Source organism: Piliocolobus tephrosceles, chromosome 21 (genome assembly GCF_002776525.5).
Source record: "Piliocolobus tephrosceles isolate RC106 chromosome 21, ASM277652v3, whole genome shotgun sequence".
Taxonomy (NCBI): domain Eukaryota; kingdom Metazoa; phylum Chordata; class Mammalia; order Primates; family Cercopithecidae; genus Piliocolobus; species Piliocolobus tephrosceles.
In genome coordinates, this window is record NC_045454.1 from 18,674,895 (window position 1) to 18,695,140 (window position 20,246).

General features: G+C 53.1%; 2 protein-coding genes across 2 annotated transcripts in view; both read left to right on the forward strand.

Moving 5' to 3' along the window:
- ECH1 (enoyl-CoA hydratase 1) overlaps positions 1-6,216 on the forward strand; it is a 10,074-nt gene extending 3,858 nt beyond the window's left edge. Inside the window, exons 4-10 of the mRNA XM_023229305.2 lie at positions 3,745-3,869; positions 3,946-3,994; positions 4,186-4,250; positions 5,116-5,186; positions 5,284-5,355; positions 5,632-5,782; positions 5,921-6,216. Of these exons, the coding sequence (XP_023085073.1) occupies positions 3,745-3,869; positions 3,946-3,994; positions 4,186-4,250; positions 5,116-5,186; positions 5,284-5,355; positions 5,632-5,782; positions 5,921-6,025 (638 nt within the window). The 3' untranslated portion in view covers positions 6,026-6,216. The remainder of the gene's footprint in view (positions 1-3,744; positions 3,870-3,945; positions 3,995-4,185; positions 4,251-5,115; positions 5,187-5,283; positions 5,356-5,631; positions 5,783-5,920) is intronic.
- A 1,840-nt stretch (positions 6,217-8,056) lies between these two features.
- Positions 8,057-19,511, forward strand: LGALS4 (galectin 4). The gene is made up of 10 exons (XM_023229304.1): positions 8,057-8,851; positions 9,158-9,246; positions 12,566-12,770; positions 14,624-14,758; positions 17,317-17,343; positions 17,433-17,471; positions 17,663-17,692; positions 18,775-18,863; positions 19,025-19,190; positions 19,272-19,511. The coding sequence occupies exons 1-10, from the start codon at positions 8,807-8,809 to the stop codon at positions 19,416-19,418; spliced, it is 972 nt and encodes a 323-aa protein (XP_023085072.1). The 5' UTR covers positions 8,057-8,806; the 3' UTR covers positions 19,419-19,511.
- The last annotated feature ends 735 nt before the right edge of the window (positions 19,512-20,246 follow it).

Consider the following 20,246-nt stretch of genomic DNA (forward strand, 5'->3'; position numbering starts at 1 on the left):
TTCTTTCTTTCTTTCTTTCTTTCTTTCTTTCTTTCTTTCTTTCTTTCCTTTCTTTCCTTTCTTTCCTTTCTTTCCTTTCTTTCTCTTTCTTTCTTTCAAGACAGGGTCTCCCTCTGTCACCCGGGCTGGAGTGCAGTGGAGCAATCTCAGCTCACTGCAGCTGTGGCGGCCTGGGCTCAACCTATCCTCCCACCTCAGCCCCTCAGGTAGCTGGGACCACAGGTGTGCACCACCATGCACAGCTAGTTTTTTCATTTTCCATAGCGGCGGGGCTTGCTATGTTACCCAGGCTGGTCTCGACCCCTGATCTCAAGCGATCTTCCTGCCTCGGCCTCCCGAAGCGCTGGGATCACAGGCATGAGCCACCACACCCAGCCTCCTCCTTTCTTTCTGCATCTCGCTCTGTTCCTCCTTTTGTTCATTTGTTCATTCATTTGACAAACATTCAGTGACACAGTCCAGGGCCAGAGCCCCCTCCTGGGTGCTGGAGACGTGAAATCCGGAGGCAGCCCCCATTCCAGACCCCTTGCTCTCATAGAGGTCATGTCTGAGAACAGAAAGATGAGGCTCCTTTCTGGCTGTGCCGGGCCCAGGTCCTTCATCTTTCAGCTCCCAGCTGAATGCGGCCGTCTCATCTTTTGTTTTTTTAGCAGCAAGACCCTGAAGGCCAGAAAGAAGAAACAGCAGGTCATGCCGTGACTCAGTGATAGAGTAGAACTACTGAATACTAAATAGAGAAAGAAAAAGTTGGCCACAATTATGCAGCACTCACGGTGTGTCACGCCCCTTTCTTTTTTTTCTTTTTTTTTTTTTTTTGAGACGGAGTCTCGCTCTGTCGCCCGGGCAGGAGTGCAGTGGCCAGATCTCAGCTCACCGCAAGCTCCGCCTCCCAGGTTTATGCCATTCTCTTGCCTCAGCCTCCCGAGTAGCTGGGACTACAGGCACCCGCCACCTCGCCCGGCTAGTTTTTTGTATTTTTTAGTAGAGACGGGGTTTCACCATGTTAGCCAGGATGGTCTCGATCTCCTGACCTCGTGATCCGCCCGTCTCGGCCTCCCAAAGTGCTGGGATTACAGGCTTGAGCCACCGCGCCCAGCCTGTCACGCCCCTTTCTAAGCACTTTAAACATATCAATTAATTCCAGTCAGAGTCCACAAGACAGGTTCCGCTATAAGCCCCATTTAAAGGTGAAACAGATCCAGAGAGAGCAAAAAACTTACCCAATTCTCACAGTTTGTAAGTGGCAGAGCTGGGATTTTGGAACTCTGGCTCCTGCCTCCGCTTGTCTTTTCACCTCTCTGTCCTGCCATTTTCTTTTCTTTTTACTTATTATTTTGGAGCCAGGGTCTTGCTCTGTCGCCCCGGCTGGAGTGCAGTGATGCAATCATAGCTCACGTATCTTAGCCTCCAATTCCTGGGCTCAAGCGATCCGCCCACCTCAGCCTCCGAAAGTGCTGGGATTACAGGCGACCACGCCCAGCCACATGTGCAGCTAATTTTTTCATTTCTTGTAGAGAAGAGGTCTTGCAGTGTTGCCCCAGGCTGTTCTTAAAACCCTAGCCTCAAGCGATCCTCCTGCCTCTGCCTTCCGAAGTGCTGGGAGGCCCCAAAATATATTTGTTTATTCATTTGTTTGCCTCCCCACGAGGACGGGGACTGTTGTCTATATTGGTCACCTATTGAGCAGCTCGTGTGTGCTATGCCCTTTCTAGGCACAGGGGATCCAGCAGTGGACAGAAAGACAAGAACTCCTGTGTTCTCAGAGCTCACATTCTAGAAAGGGAGTCAGGCCCTCAAGCAGATAAGGACATAGCAATAGGACAGGCAGCCATGCAGCCCAGAGGTAAGTCGGGGTCAGGATGCAGGGGATGTCGGGGTCAGGATGCACTGTTCAGCCAGGTTGGCCAGGGAGGGCCTCTCTGAGGAGGTGACCTTTGAGCTGTAGCTGAAGGAAGTGAAGGAGTCAGTGTGTGGCTGTTGAAGACGGAGGGATAGTTGTCAGCCCAAAGGTCCTTGGCTCCCTCCCTCTCCTCCTCCGGGTCTTTATTCCAGGTCACCTTCTCACTGAGAAGGTCCTGTACCACTGCAGCAGCCCTGTCCACCCGTGCACATGCACACACACACACACACAGTTGGAGGCCAGTGTGCCCAAAGTAATAGGTTGTGAACGGTGTTCACGAAGGGTAGTCATAACAAGGACGTTCCATTTTGTTCTAACAGCAACAGGAGGGAAAAAGAGGGTCTGGGCCAGGCACAGTGGCTCATGCCTATAATCCCAGCACTTGGGGAGGCCGAGGCGGGTGGATCACAAGGTCAGGAGTTCGAGACTAGCCTGGCCAACATGGCAAAACCCCATATGTACTAAAAATACAAAAATTAGCTGGGCGTGATGGCGGGCGCCTGTAATCCCAGCTACTCGGGAGGCTGAGGCAGGAGAATCGTTTGAGCCGGGAGGTGCAGGTTGCAATGAGCCAAGATCATGCCACTGCACTCCAGCCTGGGCGACAAAAGCAAGACTCTGTCTCACAAAAAAGAGCGTCTGATCCAAGCAGGTGTCCACTGGCTCCCCCTGGCTGCGTGTGGGGACAGACTGGGGACACAGGTGGAAACGGAGAGTAGGGCGGGCTCGTGGAGAACAACTGATGGAGGAAAGGTCAGATTTGGGATCCTCTTGAGGTTGGAGCCGCAGAAATTGCTGCATCCTGAGATGTTTCTCATCTCAGGAAACAGCAGTGCCATTGACTCCATTGCTCACTCTGCAGACCCTGAGTCCTGGGTTGTCTGGCATCTTTGGGAAGAGCATGGCCTCTGGAGCCAGCTGCCCGGTTCCAGATTTTAAAATCCCACTCTGGCACGGCATGGTGGCTCACATCTGTAATCCCAGCGCTTTGGGAGGCCAAGGCAGGAGGATCACTTGAGCCCAGGAGTTCAAGACCAGCCTGGGCACAGTCCCAACCACTCAGGAGGCTGAGGTGGGAAGATTGCTTGAACCTGGGAGTTGGAGGCTGCAGTGAGCCATGATCGTGCCACTGCACTCTAGCTGATGTAACAGAGTGAGACCCTGTCTCTAAAAACATTAATGAGTTTATTTAAATAATTCACACTACTCACCAGCCAGTGTGACCCCTTGGGCAAGTGTTTTTTTTTTTTGTTTGTTTGTTTTTTTTTTTGAGACAGAGTCTTGCTCTGTCGCCGGGGCTGGAGTGCTGTGGCCGGATCTCAGCTCACTGCAAGCTCCGCCTCCCGGGTTTACGCCATTCTCCTGCCTCAGCCTCCGGAGTAGCTGGGACTACAGGCGCCCGCCACGTCGCCCGGCTAGTTTTTTGTATTTTTAGTAGAGACGGGGTTTCACCGTGTTAGCCAGGATGGTCTCGATCTCCTGACCTCGTGATCCGCCCGTCTCGGCCTCCCAAAGTGCTGGGATTACAGGCTTGAGCCACCGCGCCCGGCCTTGGGCAAGTGTTTAACCTCTCTGTGCCTTAGTTTACCCATCGGTAACACAAATAGCAATAGGACCTAGCTGGTAGAGTTGTTGTGAGGATTCAGTGAGTAATGACTCCACAAATGCTGGCTTTTCTTTCCTTCCCACTCCACATGCAATCCCTCACCAAGTCCTGTGTGAGTTGTTTTTTCCACCTTGGTGGTTTGGGGATTCGAACCTGCTGTGCCTGGGTTCTGACCCCTGGTTGGGGCAATGGGTGGGGCCTGGGGGCCTGGATGAGCTCTCTCACGCCTTCTCACCAGGTATTGACCTGATGGACCTGGCTTCGGACATCCTGCAGCCCAAAGGAGATGACGTGGCCCGGATCAGCTGGTACCTCCGTGACATCATCACTCGATATCAGGAGACCTTCAGCGTCATCGAGAAGGTGACTCTAGGGCATCCCTCTCCATGCCCACCTGCCCTGGGCCAGCCCTGACCCCACTCTTCCTGTTCCCTCTCAGTGCCCCAAGCCTGTGATTGCTGCCATCCACGGGGGCTGCATTGGCGGAGGTGAGTCTGTGGCTGTCCTCCTGCTCGGGTGCTCCCCGGGTCGGGCTGCTACCCCAACGCTGCGACCACTGGCATCCAGCCTCAGCTCTGTCATGGGCCAGACTCTGTCCCAAGAGGAACCCCCCTCCCACGTCCTGGGAAGTGGGGTTGGTTCTGGTGGTCATTCAGCGTCCCTGGCCTCTACCTCCTAGGTGTGGACCTCATCACCGCCTGTGACATCCGGTACTGTGCCCAGGACGCTTTCTTCCAGGTGAAGGTGAGCCATCCTCCTGAGCTCCTGCTTAGAGCTGGGCAGTGGGGTGGGGTTGGGGGGCCTGGAGTGAGCCCCGAGGGCTTCATGGAAGAGTCGGAGTTGAACCTGACAAAGTCAGACTTGCCGGTAGAGGAAGTCAAGAGGTGAAGTTGTGAATGGGTACGGTATGGGGTGGGGTTGAGGCTGGCAGGTGCCAGAGGCAGGGATTGCTCCTGGGGCTGTAGGGATGAAGGAGGGAGGCAAGATGGAGCCGGGGGACGCAGTAACAGGGTCTCAGGTAGGGTGAAGAGGGCGCCTCTCTCATGATGGATGGAGCTGCCCTGAAGGGATGGGAGGGCGCGTGAGTGGGAAGGTGGGCTCTATTCTAGGTTGAAAGAACTTGCCTGATTCAAGAAGCTGCCTGGGCAATGGAGTGGGACTTTGGAAGAAGTCCCTGGGGTGAAGGTGGGGCGGGACTCTCCAGTAAACATGAAATTTCATGGACGTTGATGTTGTGAGGGGCACAGTATTGGGCAGAAACCAAACACTGGGGCCGGGCGCAGTGGCTCAAGCCTGTAATCCCAGCACTTTGGGAGGCTGAGATGGGCGGATCACGACGTCAGGAGATGGAGACCATCCTGGCTAACACGGTGAAACCCCGTCTCTACTAAAAAATACAAAAAAACTAGCCGGGCGAGGTGGCGGGTGCCTGTAGTCCCAGCTACTCGGGTGGCTGAGGCAGGAGAATGGCGTGAACCCGGGAGGTGGAGGTTGCAGTGAGCCGAGATTGCGCCACTGCACTCCGGCCTGGGCAACAGCACGAGACTCCGTCTCAAAAAAAAAAAAAAAAAAAGAAAGAAACCAAGCACTGACCCGGTTCCTCCCCCAGGAGGTGGACGTGGGTTTAGCTGCTGATGTAGGGACACTGCAGCGTCTGCCCAAGGTCATCGGGAACCAGAGGTGAGTGCAGGGGGTGTGGATGTGTGGGCGGCATACCCCAGAGCATCTCGCAGCCCTGGGGTGACAGCCACCTCCTGATGCACGCTCCCCTTTGCAGCCTGGTCAACGAGCTGGCCTTCACCGCCCGCAAGATGATGGCTGACGAGGCCCTGGGCTGCGGCCTGGTCAGGTAGAGCCATGGCCCTGGTGGCTCAGTGCTGGGGGCAGCCAGGCCTGGAGGGGTAGAGGCCTCTTCGGGTCCCCTTGTCTCCTCACTCTAGAATTCCAAGTGGCATCCTTTCTTGGCGAGGTCGTTTCGTTAGTGTGGGGTCAGTCCCCTGCTCCCGTTGGGCTGTTTCTCTGGGGTCTTGGGCCTTCCTCTGTGAGTGGCCACTTCTTCATCTGCGGGAGGCTGGGGGAGAGAGCCCTTCCCAGCCCACCCGGTCCCTGATCTCTTTCGCTGCAGCCGGGTGTTCCCAGACAAGGAGGTCATGCTCGATGCTGCCTTAGCGCTGGCGGCCGAGATTTCCAGCAAGAGCCCTGTGGCGGTGCAGAGCACCAAGGTCAACCTGCTCTACTCCCGCGACCATTCGGTGGCCGAGAGCCTCAACTACGTGGTAAGGCGCTTGCTCCAACCAGTCACAGCGCTCCTCTAACCCCAGGCGACCAACCAAGGCTCAGGGTGCTGCATGCTTCATCCTGATTGGCCCCTGCTAATCTGTCTCCTCGTTCTTTCCCAACACCCTCGGTACCAGGCGTCCTGGAACATGAGCATGCTGCAGACCCAGGACATCACCAAGTCGGTCCAAGCCGTGACTGAGAACAAGGAACTGAAAAGCGTCACCTTCTCCAAGCTCTGAGAGCCCTCGCATCCGGGTCCCCAGCCAGGGGGCTGGCCTTGTCCCACCTCATCTGCAGAAAGGGAGGATGGGCGATGACCTTCGTCTGTGTGCCTTCTCACCCAGTCTCCCAGTTTATAACTATATGACAATGACTTCCTCAAGCCCAAGGCCTTATCTTCACCCCACGAACAATAAAGCAAAGCAAAGAAGCCGGTGATCTTCTTGGAAAGAGGAGAGGTGGGAGGGGGGCTGAGATGCCTGTGGGGGCTCCAGAGACCGCAGTCCTGAAGGCTGGGGCTAGAGGTTGCATGCGTGGGAATGGGTGGCATGGAGGTGATGGCCATTCAGACTGGCAGCGGGCAGGCGAGGGGCACAAGGAAGCCAGGGAAGGAGGGAGTGAGCAAAAGTCGCTGGGCTCCCCCTGGGTTGCAAGGCTTCCCGGTCTCCCTGCCTGCCCTGGGGTTGAGGGTGGCATTCGCGCCCTGCCTGGCGCCTTTCACTGCACAGCACATGGGATCTGGTGCTGGCGTCTGGCTGGGATTCCCTTGTTACCAAATCTTGAGCCTCATTTCTTTAAAACTTTGGAGTGTTGGGCACGGTGACTCAACCTGTAATCCCAGCACTTTGGGAGGCTGAGGCAGGTGGATCGCCTGAGTTCAGGAGTTCGCGACCAGCCTAGTCAACATGGTGAAACCCTATCTCTCCTAAAAATACAGAAATTAGCTGGGTGTGGTGGCAGGTGCCTGTAGTCCCAGCTACTCGGGAGGCTGAGACAGGAGAATCCTTGAACCTGGGAGGCGAGGTTACAGCGAGCCGAGATCATGCTGCTGCACTCCAGCCTGGGCGACAGAGCAAGACTCTGTCTCAAAAAAACAAAACACGAAAAACAACTTTGGGGTTTCTGGCCGGGCGCAGTGGCTCATGCCTGCAATTCCAGCACTTTGGGAGGCTGAGGCAGGCGGATCACTTGAGGTCAGGAGTTTGAGACCAGACTGGCCAACATGGGAAAACCTGATCTCTACTAAAAACACAAAAATTAGCCGAGTGTGGGGCATGCCTGTAACCCCAGCTCTTCAGGAGGCTGAGGCAGGAGAATCCCTTGAACCCAGGAGGCAGAGGTTGCAGTGAACCGGGATAGTGCCACTGCACAGCAGCCTGAGTGATAGAGCAAGACTCTGTCTCAAAAATAACAAACAAAACAAACAAACAAAAACTTTAGGGCTTTTTATCAGTATGTCTTCCCAATCTTCTGGATTTATGTTTGGAATGACTGCAAGAGACCAAGCATTAATGTAATGACTTCTATATGGTAAGTCCTGTTCTGAGCATTTATTATCTTAATGATCAAGGACTCTATGAAGTTGATACTATTATGATTATTGTTATGACTATTATTGTTGTTAATTTTAGAGACAGGGTCTTAGTCTGTCACCCAGGCTCGACTGCAGTGGCATGATCATAGCTTGCTGTAACCTTGAACTCCTGGGTTCAAGCGATCCTCCTGCCTCAGCCTCTTGAGTAGCTAGGCATACAGATGTGTGCTACCGTGTCCAGCTAATTTTTATTTTTATTTTTTAGATATGGGGTCTCGCTATGTTTCCCAGGCTGGTCTTGAACTCCTGGGCTCAAGGAGTCCTCCTGCTTCAGCATCCCGAAGTGCTGGGATTGTAGGCACGAGCCACCACACCCAGCCCAAGGTTGATACTACTCTTTTTTTTTTTTGAGTAGCTGTTGGACCCACTGCTAGATCTTCTTATTTGGTAGATTAATGACATACAGGCATTACTGGATCACAAATTCATGTTTAAAATATTTTGATAGCTATTCAATGTTTGTTTCCTCTATTATGATTTTTTTTTTTTTCAAAACAGTCTCCCTCTGTTATCCAGGCTGGAGTGCAGTGGCATGATCTCGGCTCACTGCAATCTCCACCATCAGGTTCAAGCGATTCTCCTGCCTCAGCCTCCAGGTAGCTGGGATCATAGGTGCCCGCCACCATGCCTGGCTAATTTTTGTATTTTTAGTAGAGACTGGAATTTTATCAGGCTGGTCTCCTGACATCAGGTGATCCACCCACCTCAGCCAACCAAAGTGCTGTGATTACAGGCATGAGCCACTGCACCCAGCCAATACTACCACTATCCCCATTTTACAGATGAGCACATGGGCAAATTGAAGGTAAGGCACTGACCCAGGATCAGATAGCTGAGAAGTGGCAAAGGCAGGATTTGAACCTGGAACCTCTGGCTCCACACACTAGTAATCTAAACCACTCTCACTACACTATAACGTATGTGGTAAAGCCGTGTGGTGGGCACGTAATCAATGTAGGTCCCTTCACAGGTGCTGGGAGAGGCAGGAATTCGCAGTTCCTCTGAGTTCTCCTCTTCCGCTGCCCACCTGTCCTGGGTCACTCCTGCAGCCCTGCCCTGCCCTGCCCTGCCTGTTCTCACCCTCCCTCTGCCAACAGAATTCTGGGCAGGGTTTTATGGGCTCTGATAAGGCCCTGGCAGGGCCGAAGTTCATCAGCACTTCCTCTTTGCAGGAGGGCCGAGGGGAGGGGACCCAGGTGATTTGGGTCCTGGCTGGTCACCAGGGAAGCTGGCAAGGGAAGGGAGACTAGGGTGCGCTCTAGGAGAAGCTGACAGCCTGAGAGTCCCAGAAGAGAGCCCTATGGATCCTCCCCTGCCAGACACGCCCTTACCCTGGGTATAAGAGCCACCACTGCCTGCCATCTGCCACCATCTCCCACTCCTGCAGCTCTTCTCATAGGACCAGCCACTAGCACAACCTCGAGCAATGGCCTATGTCCCTGCACCGGGCTACCAGCCCACCTACAACCCGGTGAGACGCCAACTCAGGCCCCACCCTGCCCGCAGCTCCGTCCATAAGCCCTCACACCAATTTTCCCTACCCTGATCCTGGGGGGCCCCCATCTAACTCTGTGGTTTGATTTACCCAAAGCAGACCCAGACCCTCAATTTACGCCCACCCTGACCTCAGGCTGTCTGTGTCCATGTCTAACTGTCGGCCCTCGTCATCTTCAACCTGGTCCTCCCCCGTGGTTTCCTCTCCCCTGCTTAAGGGACTGGGGGGCTTTTCCGGGAGGGGTAAAGGCTTGTGAGTCCCCTCACCAGGCCTCTTCTCCAGACACTGCCTTACTACAAGCCCATCCCGGGCGGGCTCAGCGTGGGAATGTCTGTTTACATCCAAGGAGTAGCCAGCGAGCACATGAAGAGGTAAGACCCTCCCCAAGCCAGGCTGGGCTGGCAGGGGACTTCCCACAGAGTGCTCTGGGCCTGGCTGTTGGGGGCTTTCTGCCCTTACCCCACCCTGGTGAGGAGGGGACTCTTTTGCTGCCCCACCCAATAGCTAGAGACGAGCCTGGGGCAGATCAGGAGTGGGTATGTGGGGGCCAGAAGGTTCAGGGAGGGCTCACCTTGAGAGGCAGTCCCTGAGTTGGACATTAGACTGAAGCCAATGGGTGTGATGGCAGGAATTGAGATCACAGGCTCAGGGCTGGGTCCCCGAGTTAAAATCCCAGCTCTGCCACTCCCCAGCTCTATGTTGGTGAAAGGGTGAAAGTGACTATACCTCTCTGTACTTCACTTTCTTTTCTTTTTTTTTTTTTGAGGCGGACTTTCACTCTTGTTGCCCAGGCTGGAGTGCAATGGCACGATCTTGGCTCACCGCAACCTCCGCCTCCCAGGTTCAAGCAATTCTCCTGCCTCAGCCTCCCTAGTAGCTGGGATTATAGGCATGTGCCACCAGGCCCAGCTAATAATTTTGTATTTTTAGTAGAGACGGGGTTTCTCCATGTTGGTCAGGCTGCTCTCGAACTCCTGACCTCAGGTGATCCACCCGCCTCGGCCTCCCAGAGTGCTGGGATTACAGGCGTGAGCCACTGCGCCCGGCTCTTTTTTTTCTTTGCTTCTTCTTTTTTTTGAGATGGAGTTTTGCTCTTGTCGCCCAGGCTGGAGTACAATGGCATGATCTCGGCTCACTGCAACCTCTGTCTCCCAGGTTCAAGCGATTCTCCTGCCTCAGCCTCTCGAGTAGCTGGGATTACAGGCATGTGCCAGCATACCGGCTAATGTTTGTATTTTTAGTAGAGACAGGGTTTTACCATGTTGGCCAGGCTAGTCTCAAACTCCTGACTTCAAGTGATCTGCCCATCTCAGCCTCCCAAAGTGCTGAGATTACAGGCATGAGCCACTGTGCCTGGCCCAGTCTTAGCTTTTTAAAAAGGGCCTTAACACGGTGACAATAACTGGCCTCATATGACTTTTTTTCCCTTAGAGATAGGGTCTTGCTCTGTTGCCCAGGCTGGAGTGCAGTAGCACAATATCATAGCTCACTTCGGCCTTCAACTCCTGGGCTCAAGTGATCCTCCCACCTCATCTTCCCAAGCAGATGGGACTACAGACATGCGCCACCATGCCCAGCTAATTTAATTTTTAATTTTTTTTTTTTTTTGAGACGGGGTTTTGTTCTTGTTGCCCAGGCTGGAGTGCAGTGGCGTGATCTCTGCTTAATGCAACCTCCGCCTGCCGGTTTCAAGTGATTCTCCTGCCTCAGCCTCCCCAGTAGCTGGGATTACAGGCATGCGCCACCAAGCCCAGCTCATTTTGTATTTTTCAGTAGAGATGGGGCTTCTCCATGTTGGTCAGGCTGGTCACGAACTCCTGACCTCAGGTGATTCACCCGCCTCGGCCTCCCAAAGTGCTGGGATTATAGGTGTGAGCCACCGTACCCGGTTTTAATTTTTTTATCATTATTATTTGTTTTGTAGAGACAAAGTCTTGTTATGTTGCCCAGGCTGGTCTTGAACTCCTGGGCTCAAGCGATCCTCTAGCCTCAGCCTCCTAAAGTGCTGGGAGAATCAGGCACTGTTGTGAGCCACTCTGCCCAGCCTGTTGTTTATTTATTTATTGTTTACTTCTTCAGTGAGTGCCCACTCTGTGTCCTAACACTAGGGATGGAAGAGTGAACAGGACAGAGACTTCTGCCCTCATGGAGCTGACGTCCTAGTAGGGAAAACATAAAAAAGAAGTCCAGGCCAGGCGCTGTGGCTCACGCCTGTAATCCCAGCACTTTGGGTGGCTAAGCCAGGCTGATCACCTGAGGTCAGGAGTTGGATACCAGCCTGGCCAAAACGGCAAGATCTCATCTCTACTAAAAATACAAAATTAGCCAGGCCTGGTAACAGGTGCCTATAATCCCAGCTACTTGGGAGCCTGATGTGGGAGAATCACTTGAGCCCTGAAGGCAGAGGTCGGAGTGAGCTGAGATCACTTCACTGCACTCCAGCCTGGGTGATAAAGATAGACTGTCTCAAAAAAACTAAAAAGGTGGCCAGAGAAGGTCTGCCTGGGAAGGAAACATTTCAGCAAAGAACAGAAAGAATGGAGAGAGGCATCCCCGGGACAGCTGAGGGAAGGGCCGTCCAGGCAGAGGGAAGAGCCAGTGCGAAGGCCCTGAGACAGGTGTGTGCCTGCCCTGGGGAGCAATTTCAAGGATGCTGGTGTGCCCGGGGTGCAGAATGTGATGCGGCATGGGTGTTCACAGGGGCCCTCTGGCTGCATCAGGGAAATGATCTTCAGGGCCAGGAGCGGAGCAGGGAGACCCAAAATGCATAGAACAGAGCCTGGCCTGTGGCAGACTCGTAGCAGTCCTAACTGGAAGTTGGGAAGAGGCTGGAGGAGGTGGTTTAAGAAGGCAAGGTGGGCCGGGTACAGCAACTCACACCTGTAATCCCAGCACTTTGGGAGGCTGAGGTGGTAGGATTGCTTGAGCCCGGGAGTTTGAGACCAGCCTGAGCAACATAGTGAGACCCCGTCTCTACAAAAAAAAAAAAAAAAGGCAGGCATAGTGGCATGAGCCTGTAGTCCCAGTTACTAGGGAGGTTGATGCAGGAAAATCAGTTGACCCAGGAGGTTGAGGCTGCAGTGAGCTGCCATCGTGGCCACTGCACTCCAGCCTGGAGGACAGGGCGAGACTGTGAGACCCTGTCTCAAAAAAAGAAAACAAAGGTCAGGCACAGTGGCTCACACCTGTAATCCCAGCACTTTGGGAAGCCGAGGCAGGTGGATCACCTGAGGTCAGGAGTTCGAGACCTGCCTGGCCAACATGGTGAAACCCCATCTCTACTTAAAATACAAAAATTAGCTGGATGTGGTGGTGCACGCCTGTAATCCCAGCTACTTGGGAGGCTGAGGCAGGAGAATCGCTGGAACCCGGGAGGTGGAGGTTGCAGTGAGCTGAGATTGTGACACTCCAACTCCGGCCTGGGCGACAGAGCAAGACTCCATCTCAAAAAAAAAAAAAAAAGAAGGAAAGACTGTGAGCGAAGGTGTGGTGGTGGTGGGAATCTGCCCCCCTCAGAATTCACGCCCCCTCCACACCATGGCCCACAGTGCCAAGGTCGCCCCTCAGAGCAGGTGCTGAGGTCTGGACCAGGGAGCCCTGGGACAGGGCGGCGGGGAGAGGGCTTCCTAGAGGGGGCCCCCAGGCACCGGGAGGTGGCACCAGGGGAACGAGCCCTTCATGTCCCGCCAGATTCTTCGTGAACTTTGTGGTGGGACAGGACCCGGGCGCAGACATCGCCTTCCACTTCAATCCGCGGTTTGACGGCTGGGACAAGGTCGTCTTCAACACCCTGCAGGGCGGGAAGTGGGGCAGCGAGGAGAAGAAGAGAAGCATGCCCTTCAAAAAGGGCGCCGCCTTCGAGCTGGTCTTCCTAGTCCTGGCTGAGCACTACAAGGTCTGCGTGCTTTCTCTCTTATTTCCTGAGCCGGAGTGCAGTGGCGCCATCTCGGCTCCTTCCTTCCTTCCCTCCTTCCTTCGTTTTCTTTCTCTCTTTTTTTTTTTTTTTTTTTTTGAGATAGAGTCTCACCCTGTTGCCCAGGCTGGAATGCAGTGGCACGATCTCGGCTTACTGCAACCTCCACCTCCTGGGTTCAAGAGATTCTCCTGCCTCAGCCTCCCGAGTAGCTGGGACTACAGGCGCATGCCACCACGCTCAACTAATTTTTGTATTTTTAGTAGAGACAGGGTTTCACCATGTTGCCTAGGCTGGCCTCGAACTCCTGACCTCAGGTGGTCTGCCCGCCTCGGCCTCCCAAAGTGCTGAAATTACAGGCGTGAGCCACCGCGCCCGGCCTCTTCCTTCTTTTTCTTCTTTTTCCTTCCTATTTCTCCGTTCTCTCCTCTTTCCTTCCCTCCTTCCTTCCCCCCTTCCCTCCTCTCTTCTTCCTTCTCTCTCCCTCCCTCCTTCCTTTCTTTCCTTTTTCTATCCCCACTTTTTATGTCAACTTCTTTCTTTCTTTTTTTTTTTTTTTTTTTTTTTTTGAGACAGAGTCTTACTCTGTCGCCCAGGCTGGAGTGCAGTGGCGCGATCTCAGCTCACTGCAAGCTCCGCCTCCCGGGTTTACGCCATTCTCCTGCCTCAGCCTCCTGAGTAGCTGGGACTACAGGCGCCCGCCACCTCGCCCGGCTAGTTTTTTGTATTTTTTTAGTAGAGACGGGGTTTCACCGTGTTCGCCAGGATGGTCTCGATCTCCTGACCTCGTGATCCGCCCGTCTCGGCCTCCCAAAGTGCTGGGATTACAGGCTTGAGCCACCGCACCCGGCCTAACTTCTTTCTTTTCTCTTCTTTCTTTCCTGCCTATTTTTAAAATTCCTCTTTTAGCTATTTTCCTTAGTCCCATTACCCTACTGCTGAGAGCCTTGTAATACATTTCATGTGTATTTCCTCCTACCAGTTTGTGTTTTTTGCAAACCATGTACTTTTTTTTTCTCTTTAGACTGGATGTCGCTGTGTTGCCCAGGCTGGAGTGCAGTGATGCAAAGAGCTCACTATACCCACGACCTCCCCAGGCTCTGGTGACCCTCTCACATCAGCCTCCGGAGTAACTGGGACTCCAGGTGCACATCACCACGCCTGGCTAATTTTTGTATGTTTTTATAAAGACAGGGTCTTGCAATGTTGTAAAGACAGGATCTTGTTATGTTGCTCAAGCTGGTCTCAAACTCTTGATCTCAAATGATCCCCCCACCTTGGCCTCCTAAAGTGCTGGGATTACAGGCATGAGCCTCCGCACCTGGCCAGTGAGCTGACTTTTGACCCTAGCTTGGCCTCTGAGCTGTGGACTCCAAGGTTCCTGATGCTGAGGCTGCCCCAGCTCATCCCCAAGACTTTCAACTCCCAATGAAAAACATCCCTGTTCCCTGCTTTTTTTTTTTTTTTTTTTTTTTTTTTTTTTTTTTTGAGACAGTCTTGCTGTCGCCCAGGCTGGAGTACAGCAGTGTGATCTTGGCTCACTGCAACCTCCACCTCCCGGGTTCAGGCGATTCTCCTGCCTCAGCCTCCCGAGTAGCTGGGATTGCAGGCGCATGCCACCATGCCTAGCTAATTTTTGTATTTTCAGTAGAGGTGGGGTTTCACTATGTTGGCCAGGCTAGTCTCGAACCCCTGATCTCAAATGATCTGCCCACCTCAGCCTCCCAAAGTGCTGGGATTAGAGGCGTGAGCCATGGCACCCTGCCCCTGCTTCCTGTTTCTACCTTCCCAGGATCATGGGTGCTGACTCCTGACCTCCCATCTCTGCCCTCCAGGTGGTGGTAAATGGAAATTCCTTCTATGAGTATGGGCACCGGCTTCCCCTGCAGATGGTCACTCACCTGCAAGTGGATGGGGATCTGCAACTTCAGTCAATCAACTTCATCGGAGGCCGGCTCCCCCCGCCCCAGGTGTGAGGGGTCCCATCCCTTCTTGCGTCCTTCCTTTTAAATTCAGTTCCACATTCATTTTTCTTTCTTTCTTTCTTTTTTCTTTTTTTTTTTTTTGAGACTGAGTCTCGCTCTGTCGCCCAGGCTGGAGTGCAGTGGCGCAATCTTGGCTCACTGCAAGCTCCACCTCCCGGATTCACGCCATTCTCCTGCCTCAGCCTCCCGAGTAGCTGGGACTACAGGTGCCCGCCACCATGCCTGGCTAATTTTTTTATATTTTAGTAGAGACAGGGTTTCACTGTGTTAGCCAGGATGGTCTCGATCTCCTGACCTCGTGATCTGCCTGCCTCAACCTCCCAAAGTGCTGGGATTACAGGCGTGAGCCACCGGGCCTGGCCTATTTTTTCTTTTTGAGATGAAGTCTTGCTCTGTCGCCCAGGCTGGAGTACAGTGGCGTGATTCTGGCTCACTGCACTCTCCACATCCCAGGTTTAAGCGATTCTCCTGCCTCAGCCTCCCAAGTAACTGGGATTACGGGCACCCACCATCACATCCGGCTAATTTTTGTATTTTTAGTGGAGATGGGGTTTCATCATGTTGGCCAGGCTGGTCTTGAACTCCTGGCCTCAAGAGATCCACTGGCTACAGTCTCCCAGAGTGCTGGGATTACAGGTGTGAGCCATGGTGCCCAGCCAGGTTCCGCATTCATTTATTTCCCAAGCGCCTCCTTCTGCTGAGTGATGCCAAGAGCCCAGTGATGATCAAGGGAGCCCACTGGGAAGACAGACCCATCACTGCAAGGGATCAGGGCCAGGAAGGGGAGGCCCAGGCTGAAGGGTTGCAGCTGGGTTGGGACCCAGGCAGAGGGATCAGGGCCAGGATAGGGGGTGGGTGGGGGCAGGCAGAGGGGTCAGGCCCTGGGCTAGGCAGGGCTGGAGACGGGAATGACTGAGATATCTCTGGGCCCTGACCTCACCGGGCTCACAGACATGGCATCAGAAATGGTCAGGGCTGTGGTAGGGAAGGCACAGGCAGAGGGGTGGGGGCTGGGATGTGGAGTATGCAGGAGGTTTTGGGAGCCTAAAGGAAGGGCTTGACTAGCCATGGGTCAGGAAGGCAGGGGTTCTTGGTGTAGGAGGAAGTGTGTAAGGTGAGTCAGGAAGTGAGGATAAGGAAGGGAAAAGAACACACGATAGTGAATGAATTCTCAAGAGGTTGCTTAACACCATCATTAAAAATAAATAACATGCAATTAAATTGAGTTTCTCAATTTTATTTAATTTATTATTATTATTGAGGCAGGGTCTGGCTCTGTCACCCAGGCTGGAGTGTGGTGGTGCAATCACAGATCACTGCATTCTTAACTTCCTGGGTTCAAGTGATCCTCCCACCTCAGCCTCCTGAGTAGCTGGGACTACAGGCACACGCCGCCATCCCCAGCTAATCTTTAAATTTTTTGTAAAGATGGAGGGGAGGAATCTCCCTATGTTGTCCAGGCTGGTCTCAAACTCCTGGCCTCAGGTGATCCACCCACCTTAGCCTCCCAAAGTCCTGTGATTACAGGGTGAGTCACAGCGCCCGGCATATAAAGCTACTTTTTTTTTTTTTTTTTTTGAGATGGAGTCTTGCTGTGTGGCCCAGGTTGGAGTGCAGTGGTGCAATCTCAGCTCACTGCACCCTCCGCCTCCCAGGTTTAAGCAATTCTCCTTCCTCAGCTTCCCAAGTAGCTGGGATTACAGACACCTGCCACCACACCCGGCTATATAAAGCTACTTTTAAAGGGCCTTTGGGATAGCTGGCTGAGAACAGAAGTCAAGACAGAAAGGAGTTAATTACAAGGAGGAGAAAAGACGAGGAAACAGAGAGAAAGGGAGAGACAGAGAGTAAAAGTTAAATGTGTTAGACTTGGGAGGTTGAGGCGAGCGGATCACCTGAGATCGGGAGTTTGAGACCAGCCTGACCAACATGGAGAAACCCTGTCTCTACTAAAAATACAAAATTAGCCGGGCGTGATGGCGCATGCTTGTAATCCCAGCTACTTGGGAGGCTAAGGCAGGAGAATCGCTTGAACCCAGGAGGTGGAGGTTGCAGTAAGCCGAGATCGTGCCACTGCACTCCAGCCTGGGCAACGAGAGCAAAATTCCATCTCAAATAAATAAATAAATAAATAAATAAAATAAAATAAATAAGGTGTTAGGCAGAAGGAAGCCCCTGTGCTGAGGTGTGGCCAAGACACAGAGAGAGAGAGACAGAAACACAGAAACAGAGGCAGAAACTGAGATCAAGGTCAGCGAGTCAGGGCCCCGGGACAGCAGGAAGACAGCATGGGGAAGGGTACAGAGAATGGAATGGACCAGGCATTGTCCTACAACTTTGGGGTGACTCACTGGGCATCAGCAATCCCTCAACATGGGGTGCCCCTCTCCATGAATCTGTGATTGGGGTGCCACCCTTTGATGCCAGAGTTCCCTGGCACAGTGGTGGTGGTGGTGGGCCACCCCAGGGCAGGCACCCTCGACATCTTTCAGTCCCAAATGTGGGGACCCTCTCATAACCGCTTTCTCTTTCTGTGCCCACAGGGACCCCCAATGATGCCACCTTACCCTGTAAGTACTTGCTGACGGGTGAGGGTCTTCCCCCTTAGTGGGGGTCCCTCAGCCCCTCTCACCCTTCCCGCCTTCCGTCCATCGTTCAGGGTCCCGGACATTGCCATCAACAGCTGAACAGCCTGCCCGTGAGTGGGAGGGCTGAGATGCCCCCGGGTGGGGAGTGGGAATGGTGAGAATTGGGGTGGGGGAAGCTAAAAGGGGTTGCAGCCCCAGGTGTACTAACCCAGCACCTAGAGAAACGTTGGAGTCTAATGGGTGTGTCGTAGATAATCTGTGGACTCTTGGAGAATAATATCGCTTCTTCCTCACTTCACAGACCATGGAAGGACCCCCAGTCTTCAACCCGGTATGGCTTAGGGGAAACAGAGGTGGATGGTCGGGAGGGGGCACGGATCCCCGGGGAACCTGAGACAGCCGGAAAGACAGTGGGCTGAGGGTGTTTGGGGTGGGAGGTGGGGAGAGGGTAGATAGAGTTAGTGGTCAGGTTTAGGGAGCAGAAGGGGTTGGGGATGTTTTCCAGGAGGAGTAGGGCCTCTCAGAAAATTTGTTCTTGGGCCAGGAATGGTGGCTCATGCCTGTAATCCCAGCACTTTGGGAGGCCGAGGTGGGTGGATCACGAGGTCAGGAGAGCGAGACCATCCTGGCCAACATAGTGAAACTCCGTCTCTACTGAAAATACAAAAATTAGCTGGACGTGGTGGTGGGCGCCTGTAATCCCAGCTACTCAGGAGGCTGAGGCAGGAGAATCACTTGAACCAGGAAATCGGAGGTGGCAGTGAGCCGGGATCGCGCCACAGCACTCCAGCCTGGCGACAGAGCAAGACTCTGTCTCAAAAAAAAAAAAAAAAAAAAAAGGAAGAAAATTTGTTCTTGGCCGGACATGATGGCTCATGCATGTAATCCCAGCCCTTTGGGAGGCCAAGGCAGGTGGATCACTTGATGTCAGGAGGTCCAGACCAGCCTGGTCAACATGGTGAATCCCCATCTCTACTAAAATGACAAAAGTTAGCCAGGTGTGGTGGCACATGCCTGTAATCCCAGCTACTCGGGAGGCTGAAGCAGGAGAATTGCTTGAACCCGGGAGGCAGAGGTTGCAGTTAGCTGAGATTGTGCCACTGCAACCTGGGCAACAGAGGGAGACTCTGCTTAGAAAACAAAATTTGTTCCTGCAAGGCTGGGCGTGGTGGCTCATGCCTGTAATTCCAGCACTTCGGGAGGCTGAGATGGGGGGATTGCTTGAGCCCAGCAGTTCGAGGCTGCAGTGAGACTTGATAATGCCACTGCACTCCAGCCTGGGTGACAGAGTGAGACCCCATCTCTTACAAGAAAAAAAGAAAGGAAAGAAAAGAAAAGAAAAATAAAATTTCTTCCCACATCTGGCTCTGCTAAGCTGAGAGAGAATGGGACCCCCCCATTCTCTTCCCACAGCCTGTGCCATATTTCGGGAGGCTGCAAGGAGGGCTCACGGCTCGAAGAACCATCATCATCAAGGGCTATGTGCCCCCCGCAGGCAAGAGGTATAACGTAGACTAGGTGGGAACCCCCATCCCCCTCCTCCCTCCTCAGACCCAACAGTCTAGACCCTCTGTCCCCTCCTCCTTTAGGGACTCAGAGGTCCAGCCCACAGGCCCCTCCCCATTGGACTCCATCTGACTCCCCCCTCCCTCTCTGTCCCTAGCTTTGTCATCGACTTCAAGGTGGGCTCCACGGGGGACATAGCTTTGCACATTAATCCCCGCATGGGCAAAGGTACCGTGGTCCGGAACAGCCTTCTGAAAGGCTCGTGGGGATCCGAGGAGAGGAAGATCACGCATAACCCATTTGGTCCCGGACAGTTCTTTGATGTGAGTCTGGGTTCTCTTTTCCCACTTCCTTCCAGGGCCTTGGTCCTGGCCCTGGCCTCATGCCCCCAACTCTCCCTGCAGCTGTCCATTCGCTGTGGCTTGGATCGCTTCAAGGTTTTCGCCAATGGCCAGCACCTCTTTGACTTCACCCATCGCCTCTCGGCCTTTCAGAGGGTAGACACGTTGGAAATCCAGGGTGATGTTACCTTGTCCTATGTCCAGATCTAATCTATTCCTGGGGCCATAACTCATGGGAAAATAGAATGATCCCCTAGGACTCCTTTCTAAGCCCCTAATAAAATGTCTGAGGGTGTCCCATGAGTGTGTGTCTCCATCTGCTCCCCCACTACTCTTCCCTTCGTTCAGTCATGCACTTCATCTATCCTTCATCCATCCAGTCATCTGACCATCCATCCTCCCATCATCATAAACCTGGTTATGCCCCAAGCACTGATTTAGGGCTCATTCATTTCTCACAGCAACCCCAAGAGGTAGAAACAATTATTATCATCCCTCTGTAACAGATGAGGAAACAAAGGAAAATGAAACAAATTGCCCAAATTACGCAGTGTATAAATGGCAGAAGGAGGATTCAAATCCAGCTGGTCTGGCTCCCAAGGATCTGCACACTTAACCACTATACAGCCTGTCGTTCCATACATCCATGCATCCATCTCTCCACTCATGTATCCCAACATCCATTAATCTCTCCATGTATCCAACCAAAAGTCCATCCAACCATCCATCAATCAAACATCCAACATCTAGACCTCATCAGTCCATCCATTGATCCGATGGTTCAACCATCTTTCATCCAACCTTTTATCCACCTACCCATCCACCCATCCATTTACCTCTGCACTCATCATCTCATGGTCAATCTCTCCAAACATCCAACCATTCTTTCATTCGACACTTTATGTTCACCCACTCATCCAAACATCCAACCATTCTTTCATTCGACACTTTATCCATCACCTATGCATCTAACCATCCGTCATCCTCTCCATCCATCCAAACATCTAACCATCTACCAGTCTATCTGTCTATTCATTT

Excerpts from the sequence above, each read along its gene's own strand:
- LGALS4 (XM_023229304.1), top strand. The coding sequence starts at position 8,807 with ATGGCCTATGTCCCTGCACCGGGCTACCAGCCCACCTACAACCCG. Across the intron at positions 17,693-18,774 it reads GACCCCCAGTCTTCAACCCG|CCTGTGCCATATTTCGGGAG; the intron begins GTATGGCTTAGG and ends CTCTTCCCACAG. Across the intron at positions 18,864-19,024 it reads GTGCCCCCCGCAGGCAAGAG|CTTTGTCATCGACTTCAAGG; the intron begins GTATAACGTAGA and ends CTCTGTCCCTAG.